The following is an 11681-nucleotide window of genomic DNA, read 5'->3' on the forward strand; positions in this document are numbered from 1 at the left end:
TTTTGGGAGGGGGGTTAGAGTTCACATAATTTACTCGGCCAGTATGGAGGATTCTGTGAGAAGAGGTATAAAAAATGAAGCTTTCCCAAGTTGTGGCCAGAAGAATTAGATGTTCTGGTTTTCTTTCCCTCTTTTAATGAACTAAATTGAAACTGGAGCACTTAGAAAAGCAGCAACATGTCCCAATCCTCCTTTGCACATTGGAAACAATCATGAGAAATATAGCTCATTTAGTGTCTCTTGCATTTTGGGTGTTCAAAATAGGGCAATGAGAGAGAAAGAGGGAGAGAGGAAGGGTTCATCCCCACTGGAAAGCATCAAGCCCATAACGTTGCTCAAATGACCCACACCCAGCTACTGAAACATAATGTTTGAAGATGACAGGTTCCTTTGATGTTCTCCCATAAAATACATACTCTGTGGGCAGCCATTAAGAAGAGTCCTGACCTTGAAAGCAAAGTGTGAAACAAAAAAACACATTTTATAAGCTACGAAATGCTTTCTAAGAGAGTAATGAATAGGCTAATGACAAGCACACAGGTGAAGTGTCACAAGAATCAAGCCTTGTAAATGAGCTAACACCCAACATTCCTGATATAAAAAAGCTCCAGGAAGGAGGTCACTGTCCAGACCTGGGTGCTTCTGCTTTTCTAGCTTCTTCTGCAATCCAGCTTTTTCTTTCCACTATGGCTGCTCCCTCTACTCACACTTGTGGGTCTCTCAAGGGCCCTTGCAGGGTTAGCACTGTCAGCCGACCCAATAGTGCTGCCTCTGCCACCTGCCGACCCGGAAACATCTTTCCTCGCCGCTCTAGCATTTGCCTGCCTTCCCTGGGTCAACCTACCCCCTCACTTCCCAACAGTTGCAGAAGTGGGGGGTTTATGCCTTCTACGTGCCTTCCTCCTCCTAGCCTGGGTTCCACCTGTGTCCCACCACCATGCATCCTACCCTCTGCTCGCCCTCTGCAATGCTTCCCTAGGGGCCCCGAGGAAGGGATCCTCAACTGCAATGAAAAGGAAACCATGGAGTTCCTGAACAACCGTTTGGGCAACTACCTGGAAAGAGTGCGCTGCCTGGAGCAGGAGAATGCCGAGCTGGAAGCCAAGATCCGAGAATGGTACGAGCATGAGAATGCTTACGTGTGCACCGATTTCAAGCCATTCTACTGCACCATTGATGAACTTCAGCAACAGGTAATCCACGGGTTGCGATTAGAGGAGGATGAGGGAGGGGGAGAGACTTGTCTCCATCTCTCATCAAGATACCAGAACACAGAATCATCCACTAAAGATGAACAGTGTGGAACAAGCAACTGGATGTATACCACATTTAAACTATGAATGAGACATGGTGATAAGCACCACCTTGAATGGTTTTAAAGGTGAATTAAAGGGGTAAATCATGGAGGACAAGATTATCATAGCTATGAATAATTTCAGTTCTATGTCACCCGTTTCAGAGGGAAAGATGGACGGGGAGGGATTACTAAATTCACACTTGCTCTTGTAACCTTCCCACAGATATCTGTGTGACCAATGAAGGTAGAAGATGGTAGACTAGACTGACTTTTAGTCAGATCCAAGATAAATCAAAGTTCATATGTCATCTTCCATCATCTCCATGTCCAATGCAAACATGGGAAACTCTGGTCTTTTGTTATTTGACCAGATGAGGAGAAGAGAAGGAGGGTTTTGATACAGACAAGACAAGATAAAAGAATGTTTTTTTTAGATTGCCATCTAATTGAGTTTTTCAAGGTATCACAATGGATTCAGATCTTCTAATATAAAAATAATATAGTAATTACCATAGTGGTCAAATAAAACATTCTGCAAGGTTAGTCTGTCTATAGTCATATAGTGAAATGTGTAGTGTTTAAATTGTATTGTGTGTTTATCTGGATTTTATCTTCTTTTGTCTTAGTGTATGATACTATTACTTGTTGGGCTGAATAGCAATTCTTTTTTATTGTTTATTGAAATTATTATTATATCCCAACTTTCTTTCAAAGTAAGTTCTAAGGCAGCTTTATAATCTGGGTTTTTTAAAAAACTTTTGCATTGTCATTTCTAATCAAACTATACAAATGGGTAGGTAATTTAGCACTGAGAATAGTTTCTATTCCTTCATTTGGTAATGTAGCAGCTAACTCCATATGGCATAGAAAATTACTTTGCATCCTTTTTCAATGGCCATTTGAACATAACTATCAAGAATATGTTTTATTGGACTGCAGCATCTTGCTGAAAAGTTTTATACATTTGAGACATAGTGCATTCTTCTTTTCTAGGATGAGCCCAGTTCACACTTGCTATAAAAAGATAAAATATTTCCATTAAAGAGTTGCTTTATCTCTTGAGTTTGCACTTCCTCCCATATTTCATGCAGACCATTCAGTGTCTGACTGATTTCTGGTTTCTTTGTTTTAACTTTTAAAATACTTATTAATGTTAAAGTTTGTGGTAGGGTTTGCCACCTGAATAAATAATCAGATTTTTAAATTTGAAGAACTGCTCTGAGGACTCAGAAAAGGTACATTTAAATGTTGAAGAATTTATCTGAGGGAGTGGGCATGGTACTGGTAAGTCACATCACTAATCTGTATTGAGCACTAAAGCTTGTTACACCTGGGGGGAAAGATGGTACATCTCAATAAGAAGTCTGAATGTGCTTCCAGAACTAACAATGCATGTGAATTCACCATCAATGTTCAATCAGATATCTGATTTACAGCATTTAATCTTTTCTGTATCATATCCATAAATGAGGGTTAAAATTGTTAAAAAATGATATTTTTGTTTTTCAGATTTGCTGTACCAAGGCTGATAATGCAAAATTGTGTCTGGATATTGACAACCTGAAAATGGCTTCTGATGACTACTGTACTAAGTAAGAGATTTTGTTTGATATATCAAGCTTTTTTGATCTTCAGGCACTTCTATCTTGTAAAGCACTCCTTCTGTGGTTCTAAGAGAACCGGATTTCACCAACAGGAATGTCATGGCAGTAGCAGGCCAAAAATGCTTGTAGTACCAGCTTCCAATCAACCAACATTTTCACAAATAAGGGAATCCTGAGAAATGCTAGGGTTTGTGTTAGGAATCACAATCATGTTCTAAAATTTGAGATATTTAGTGGGGGGGGGGGGGGGAGCATACATCACTTTTCATATAAGGAGATGGCTCATAAAATTATATAACAACTAGAATTCCATGTGTAATTGCATACACAGATTCACATAAAGTGTATAACATATTTAACACCTCTGTGTGCTCTTTAATGAAACATATTACATACCCACATTATAATAGGGGTGTTCTGTGCCCCTTCTTATCCATAAAGATTGGAATAAGTAACAAAAAAGTCAATTTATCTCATTCCTCTTCTTGATAGTGCCATGAAACAGATAGTGTCTGTTAGTGAACAACAAAGGAAGAGCATAACTAAGGCATAGTATTCTGATAAATGCACTAACAGGAGAGGAGAAACTCCCAGATTCTCATAAAGTTTTGACATTCATTCAGAAACGCTCTTGGCTCACCAGCAAAAGCTGTTCTCAGCCACACACACTGAGCTTGGATTTATGATCTAGAAGTCTTGCCCTCCCAACCATGGTGTAATGTACTGTCTTTCATCCCTTTGAAGGTATGACTATGAACTGAGTTTGCGCCAGCGGGATGAATGTGATAGCAGTGGCCTCCGTAAAGTTCTGGATAACCTCACCTTGTGCAGGGCTGACCTGGAAGCCCAACTGGAGTCCTTGACTGAGGAAATGATGTGTTTGAAGAAAAATCATGAGGAGGTATAGTCAACACATAACTTTCTACCAAGGCCAGAAGCTATACTAAAAGCTGAGTGCAGAGATAAAGAGTCAGGGAATTGGCACTATACTGAGGTTCTTTTGGACAAGGCCTGCACTGCTTACATCCCTCCAGGTGTTTTGGACTTCAGCTTTCAGAATTTCTGGCCATTGGAGCTCCTGGCTAGAGCTTCTAGGAATTGGAGGCCCAAACATCTGACAGGCTGTGCATGCCTGCTTTAGACCATCCCTCTCCAAAGGTGTCACCTATATACCAATTCCCTGCAGATACATTTTAACAATTTAGGTGTGCCTACTACAACTTGATGTCATTCAGATGCCTTAGACAACAAACCTTTTCCTTGACTTCCAGCTGTTTGACTACTGGAAATGCAGGGTAATGAGAGCTATAGTCCTATAGATTGCAAAAGCATTGAACTGCTCCAGAATAGATCCAAGAGCTAGACGTTCCATTTTATTTTGCCTGGAATGTTACTGTCATCTAATGGATTTCCCTTTCTATTCAGTCACAGCAATGGCTATCAGACTGTGGGCCTGAAGAAAGCCCCATCCATAGAAGCCCCACAAATAAATGTTGTACCAGGTTCCAAGTCCCAAATGAATTTGAGTACCATCTAGGAAGAGATTAAAGCATATTCAGAAGTACTTACCTTGTGATTGTTGGTATTATTTGTGGCTAGAGATATCCCCAAATAAACTTTCCTTGTTTGCCTCTTTGCCCTCTTTCTCTAGGAGTCCTCTGCCCTTCGTTCTCAGTTGGGTGACCGCATCAATGTAGAGGTGGATGCGGCCCCATCTTGTAACCTCAATAAGGTCCTGGATGAGATGAGATGCCAATATGAGGCTGACCTTGAAAAGAATCGCCGGGAAGTAGAAGATTGGTACTGTGCACAGGTGAGTTTTTCTTGGAGGCCTAACACTACCAACACACATAGCTTGCTCATCAACAAACTTTCATGGCAGAATAATGCAACCTGTTCATTTCCTACTTTTTATTACTCTTCTTTCACCAGATGGAAGAGCTAAACAAGGAGGTGATCTCAAGTGGAGAACAGCTGCAATGCTGCCAGACGGAGATAATTGAGACTAGGCGTTGTGTTCAGACCCTTGAGATTGAACTACAGGCTCAGCAGAGCATGGCAAGTATAATTCCAGACAGCCGAGCACTACACTGGCTGATATATCAAAGTGTGAAAGCATTTTTTTTTTCAAGTCAGGAGCGACTTGAGAAACTGCAAGTCACTTCTGGTGTGAGAAAATTTGCCATCTACAAGGACGTTGCCCAGGGGACGTCTGGGTGTTTTTTGATATTTTTACCATCCTTGTGGGAGGCTTCTCTCATGTCCCTGCATAGAGCTGGAGCTGATAGAAGGAGCTCATCTGCACTCGCCCTGGGTTAGATTCGAACCAGCATCCTTCAGGTCAGCAACCCAACCTTCAAGTCTTCAGTCCTGCCAGCACAAGGGTTTAGCCCACCACATGTGTTTATACTGCCTTAGGCTATCTCGCTTCTGAACAGTCTTCCAAACAGTGCCAGGAAAAAAAACTCCAAATCTTGTCTACATAGCAGACTATATTTATCCTTGCATTGGAGCATGTTTCTAAGACAGGTGGCTATCTGCTATGGAGCCACAGTAGTTCTCTGCAGGACCATACATTCCCCCATAGCTACTACAAATCATGATTGTACAATTCACATTAGAGTGAGGAAAAATTATTTTTTTGACCCCAAATAGCCAGTAGTGACTCTCAAGAGTTTTTAGTAACGATGATGATATCACATTTTCAGGTATTATCAGGCTATTCCCCATAATTTTTGGTTTGGTCTGTAGAAGTCATTCTTAAAGAAGATCTGTAGATGCTGAAATAAAACAGCTGAAGCCAAAGTGCCCCCAAACATGGCAGAATAGCCAAACTCACCCATCACAAAGGCTTAGGGAGGTATTAGCCATTTAAGACTAAAAAGAACACACCCAACTATTTGGGAGGTATAAACTCAAGTAGAACTGCCAGACTGACAACTGGAGTTGACTTCTGCAGAATTCCATTTAGTTTGCTTTTAATGAGACCTTATCAACATTGAAAATTTATTCATAAATAGAGCAGAAAGTACTGGATGTTTTTTGGGGAAAAAATGAATGTGTGAGAGAATAAAACTGGCAGATTCAGTTTGACTGATTATCTAGCTACAGATAATCAGAGGACTTGGTATGTTTCACAACTTTGTTAATTTCCTACACAGCTATGGTGTCTGAGATTAGACACATAATTAAACATCATGTGGAGGGGGAAAAACCCTGTTATTTTTCTATTTTATATTTGTGGAGACAAGATTACACAGGGCAAAAGGGTGTGTGTGGATTGCAATTTATTGCTCCTTGGTACTTCCTACACATGTTGTGAATGTTATCATAGATGGATTCTTTTGTCCCTCCCTGCCCCCCTGCAAGTATGAGGAAAGATTGAAAATAAATCCACGAGTGGGAATAAAATGATAGCAACAACAACAATTTTGTCCACCATGGATGAGATTTGCAATCCAATAGTAACCTGAGGCCCATCCCAGCCAGACTTGCAATTTGGATGACCACCACTATTTACAATTTCATTTAAGCAAGTCAACCCAAAGGGAAAGCTTCCACTATTGTCCTTAATATTAATCTTGCCATCTGTGTGAACATCAGAACTTCTTTGCATGACAAATGTGTTGCCTTCTCCTTCTCTTAGAAAAGTGCACTGGAGACCACACTGCAAGAAACAGAATCCCGCTACTGCACCCAGTTGGCCCAGCTCCAGTGCCTGATCAGCAATGTAGAGGCCCAGCTCACCGAAATCCGTAGTGACATTGAGCGCCAGAACTGCGATTACAAGGCACTTCTTGATGAAAAAGCCCGACTGGACTGCGAAATTGCTGCCTACCGTAACATGTTGGAAGGGGAAGACTGCAAGTACGTAAGCAAACTCATAAATATTAGCATGACACAGCCAACTGAAAATATGTAGTACAGTACCACCACCACTGCCTCAAAAAAACCCCATCAGAACCTACACCCATAGTTTCACTTACCCATGATTGGTGAAACAGAACAAAACGGGGGGGGGGGGGGGCATTGATATGTTGAGGTCCTAGGAATCTCTAGGTACTCTACAATGCAACTCAATGATGTTCTGGGAATGGACATCAGGCAATTTAATGGTATTCAGTCATATCATTGATTTCAAGTAAATACAGTCTGGCTGAGGATGTATCCCCATGGAGATAAAACAAATTGTGGTATTATGCTAAGTGCACATACTATATTAGTAGGATGCAGTAATTCCAATGTATAGTTGTTGGACTTTAACTCCCAACATCAATGATCATCAGCTATGTTGGCTGAAGATTCTTGGAGTTGTAGTCAAATAGCACTTGGGAAACCAGATAATTGAGACTGTCCCTAATGTACAATTAGAGCATGTGTCTTCCAGGTAAGTGTACTTAGAACTGAAGTGCTCAGAGTTACTCCAAGGAATAGCAATAGCAAGCCCCAGAAGATTGTTTTGAGAGCTGATAGATGACTCTGAATCCCTTGATTTTATCATCAAGACATTTGCTTACACTACTTTTAAAAACAATCAAATGTTCTTAATACTAATTGGCTCATATGAGAAACAGCCAAATGACACTTAGTCAGCTGAAACATAATGAATCCAAAGTACTCTATGCTTAAGGAAGTTGGAAATTTTGTTTGATTCCCTTTCCCTCTGTCTTCTTTGTACTAACATTAGAGCAATGTCTCAGCTGGTAGAATTTAATGCATCCTTCTCTTTTCTAGCTCTTTTTGCTCTTTTGTCCACAGAGTTCTGTCAGCAGAGCAATTCTGTTGGCAGAATGCTATGTTAATTCATTAAGACCCAGTTGCAAAAGAGGATTTCTGCTTGCAAAAGAGGCATATTGTGAATCACTACGTCCATGTATTAAAGTTATGCTGTTCCTTACTCCAAGAGATACAATGCCCTCACCTTTGAAATCATGTTTATTTTTATCCAGGATCCCCAATCGTCCATGTGATCCTGAAGGTTCGACCACCGTCCGTTCAACTGTTTGCCGGCAAGTCTGCAAGCCAGAGCCAATCTGTGTTCCAATCTGTCCTCCAGACTGCAAGCCACCTGGGCCCATGGTTGGACCCAAACTAACCCCATCCTGTGCAAACCCCAGTGGTCCAGTTTTTGCCACTTGTGGCCCTCCACCATGTGCACCCCCTCCCTGTGGCCCACGAGGTCCATGTGGCCCACGTAGTCCAGTTTGCCCCCAACCATGTGGCCCATGCCCACCTGGCCCACGAATCAACACCAAGATCTGCCGCATGTGAAATCTCAGGTCTCCATGGGCATATAAATGAAAGACAGAAAGGAACAGACTGAGATTGGAATGTTAAGAGAGTGGAAAAGACAGAGAGAAAGAGAGAAACAAGTAATTAACCACGTGTTCTGTGTTTAGGGGGCATAGTCAAATTAAGCATGTTCTGCTGACAAGGCAGTTTTGGTAGTGTAGTAGTGTCCCCTTCACTCCCATTCTCATGCTTTGTGGAATATATCGATAATTCCCTGGTTAATTCTTAATAAACGTTTGCATTCTGGCATAGTGAAATTATGACATATGCAATGTTTCCCCAGCAGAGACTTGCTTAGGATGAAGGGATGAGAGCTAGCAGATAGTGCCCAAGGTCCCAAACAAAACTTAGCTTAAGTAAATGAGAAAATGAGGGCTTCTCTATACTGGCCAAAATAACTGCAGTGGCCCAGATGTCATTCCTGGAGGTCTACACAACATCCAGGGACTTCTGGTCCTTAACAAAAGGTAAACCAGGTTCAACCGATTTAAGCCTATGCTAATGGAAGTTGGGGGATGCTCTTGAGTTTAGGCAATGTTCCAGGGCAGCCCCACATTTTGGGCAGAGTGTGGACAGAGAATGCAGAATAATCTGCCACCCACAGAGGCTACAATTGCCATGCCCTTCCCCCTGTGCTTGTCAGTGCAGTGTAAAATGGAAGGATTGGGCCCCTGTCACTGCTTCTGATCATTGTAGGCACCTTGTGCTGACATCAGCAGAGGCTATACCTCTGAATTTATGTTGAAATTTACACTGGCTACAAAATCTGGGACCAGTCACACTCAGCTGAACCAGATGTGGCACTGCATTGGCATTCACATAGTCCAGCCAGGCTGAGATTCTGTCAGTCTTGCTGGATCATCCCTTCACCCTCTATGTTGCCATACCACTCAAAACTAGCTAATCCTCCAAGTTCCTGGTAGGCTTGTGCATTTGCATGGAATTACTTGCCATTTCTGTTTGGCCCATTCGTATGGCCCTGTTTCCATCCACCACTTACAGAAACAGACGCCTATATAAATGGACTTTTCCGTCCAAAGTCCAATAAAAACAAAAAATGTTCAGGCCTTGTGCAGCAAAGCGTCAGGCCCTATGAGCCGGGCCTACGAGCCATTGAGCACTCAATGGCTTGTAGGCCTGGCTCACAGGGCCTACAGTTGAGCACTCAACAGTAGGCCTGGCAGGCAGGGCCTATGAGCATTGAGCGTTCAGTGCTTGGCTGTAGGCCCTACGAGCTGGGCTTACGAGCCATCAAATGCTCAATGGCTTGTAGCCCTGGTTTGCAGAGCCTACGAGACATTGAGCATTCAATGCTCATAGGCCTGGCAGGCAGGGCCTACGAGCATCGAGCACCTAGTGCTTGGCTGAAGGCCTTGCAAGCCAGGGCCTACAGCCAAGCGCCGAAAATCAGCCAACCAAATGGCTACCATTTCCCTCTGCATTTTGTTTCACTGTTTCTTTTGTTCCCATGAGGTTGTACCGTTCCATATAATCCAAATGGACGAAACGATACAAAACCACAAAAGAAACAGATGAAACCGGATTCAGGCCCTACTCTAGTTCCTGGCCATCACAGGCACCTCTGCTAATGAAAGAAGGAGGGGGATCACCCTCAACTACCAGGAGTGGGAATGGAGCTACCACTTCCCTTGCGCTATTCAGCTGAAGGAAAGGGTAATGTCCAGTGTTTGGACAATGGATACATCTGAATCATACTTGATCCAGCTATACAGAACACCTTGCGGTCCTAGGATTCTCCAGTTTCCAGCAAGCTATCTCCCAACTCTGTCCAAAGCAGAAGAAAATCAGTTTAAATCTTTTTTTTTTTTTTTTTTTAAAAACTTGCTGGAAGTTGAAGTACATCATGGGGACAATCAGCAATGATTGCAGAGTGAGTCCAGTTTCTCCTGTTTGTGTAGACTCATCATAAGTCATAATTTACTCTTTACAACAGTGGTTCTCAACCTGTGGGTCCCCAGATGTTTTGGTCTTCGACTCCCAGAATTCCTAACAACTGGTAAACTGTCTGGGATTTCTGGAAGTTGTAGGCCCAAACACATGGGAACTCATAGGTTGAGAACCACTGCTTTACATTGATTTAAGTGACTCCACTGCTGACAGTAAAGAATTGCCTTAGGTTTTGGTGCCACCTGCTGCCAGAGGAAAGCACTTTCTCTACCTAGGATGAGAGCTCAACTAAAACAAAATGGGTGTCTTTTGAGAAAAGGGGAATGTGTGTTATGTAATTTTAATAGGTCATCCCACTCGAAACTTTTTGCAGTGCATACAACATTCAAAACATAATAGAGAATCTGGTGAGTGGAGTAACAAGAGTGTGACCAGTTCCTCAATAATTATCAACATAGTTTGATGTAAAAACAGAAAACAAAAGAACAAGAATTTTAATTACCTCATTATCATCCTGAAAGTGGGAATTATGAAGCCAAAACAGCTATAAAGACTTGTTTAGAGATAAAAGGGCAGGATATTTTCCATGTCATCCCAAAGGATTCCAGAACTCATACTTTACATAAGTACATACGTTGTGGACACTACTATCCTATGGGAATAAGGAAGAGAAGATCTAGATCTTGATTGCATTGAGTTAAAAAATACTATAGTTAAATTCTATTGAGTTGCTTTTCTTTGTAATGAGAACACAAAGTCACAGAACAGGTTGGCAGAAAATTAATGTATGGGTCAAACAAGTATTTTGTACAAAAGTTACTTTCTAAGTGCACTTTTAAAGGCATTTAATTATTTATGACATTCTGTTATCAACCCTACATTGTTTAGTGACAAGCAAAAGAGAAAAGTACATTAGTGAGTAAACTAATTTGCATTTTTTAAAAAAACCACAACAACAAATGGCACTTCAATCACTATGACAAGGAAAAGAAATTAATTTTGCAGTTTCTGTGTGCCTTCAAGTTGTTTCTGACTTATGGAGATCTGATCACAGGGATTTCTTGGAAGATTTGTTGAGTGGGATATTGCCTTTGCCTTCCTTTGAGACACAAAGAATGGTTTGACCAAAGTCACCCAGTGGGTACCAATGGCTAATCTACCATCCACAGGCAGATGTGCATACCCTCCAACTATCTCCATTTGGAAGGAGCAGGCCAAATATATCCCTTGTTATTCCACTCTTTCAGTTGCTTTTAAAATGTTCCAGAGTGAATTTGAACTGGAGAATGAATGTGGTTTGACATCATCTGAACTGCCCTGCCCCTGACTCAATGCTGACCAGTTTGTTGAGGTTAAAGACCTTGTAAAACTACATCTCCCAGGATTCTACAGCATCTGGCCAGAGCAGTTCAAATGATGCCAAAATGCATTAATTCTACAGTTTAAATACCACCCCAGATTCTCTTTCTTCCCATTTCCTTCCTTCAGATTACTTCAATTAATGCAAAACAAACACAAAGTCAAAAAGTAGTTTGCTCTCAATTCAGGCCCCTTCTACACTGCCCTATATCCCAGGATTT

The 11681-nt window shown here is 41.7% G+C and overlaps 1 protein-coding gene across 1 annotated transcript; it reads left to right on the forward strand.

The window, feature by feature from the left end:
* The first annotated feature begins 686 nt into the window (after positions 1-686).
* LOC100337549 (keratin, type I cuticular Ha4) lies at positions 687-8172 on the forward strand. The gene is made up of 7 exons (NM_001293123.1): positions 687-1193; positions 2807-2889; positions 3646-3802; positions 4553-4714; positions 4834-4959; positions 6548-6768; positions 7851-8172. The coding sequence occupies exons 1-7, from the start codon at positions 687-689 to the stop codon at positions 8170-8172; spliced, it is 1578 nt and encodes a 525-aa protein (NP_001280052.1).
* Positions 8173-11681: the final 3509 nt, after the last annotated feature.

Source organism: Anolis carolinensis, chromosome 6, assembly GCF_035594765.1.
Source record: "Anolis carolinensis isolate JA03-04 chromosome 6, rAnoCar3.1.pri, whole genome shotgun sequence".
Lineage (NCBI taxonomy): Eukaryota > Metazoa > Chordata > Lepidosauria > Squamata > Dactyloidae > Anolis > Anolis carolinensis.

Bases quoted from the DNA above. Each gene is read 5' to 3' on its own strand.
- LOC100337549 (NM_001293123.1), top strand. From the start codon at position 687: ATGGCTGCTCCCTCTACTCACACTTGTGGGTCTCTCAAGGGCCCTTGC. The intron at 2,890-3,645 runs GTAAGAGATTTT...ATCCCTTTGAAG, and splicing joins TCTGATGACTACTGTACTAA to GTATGACTATGAACTGAGTT. The intron at 3,803-4,552 runs GTATAGTCAACA...CTCTTTCTCTAG, and splicing joins TGAAGAAAAATCATGAGGAG to GAGTCCTCTGCCCTTCGTTC.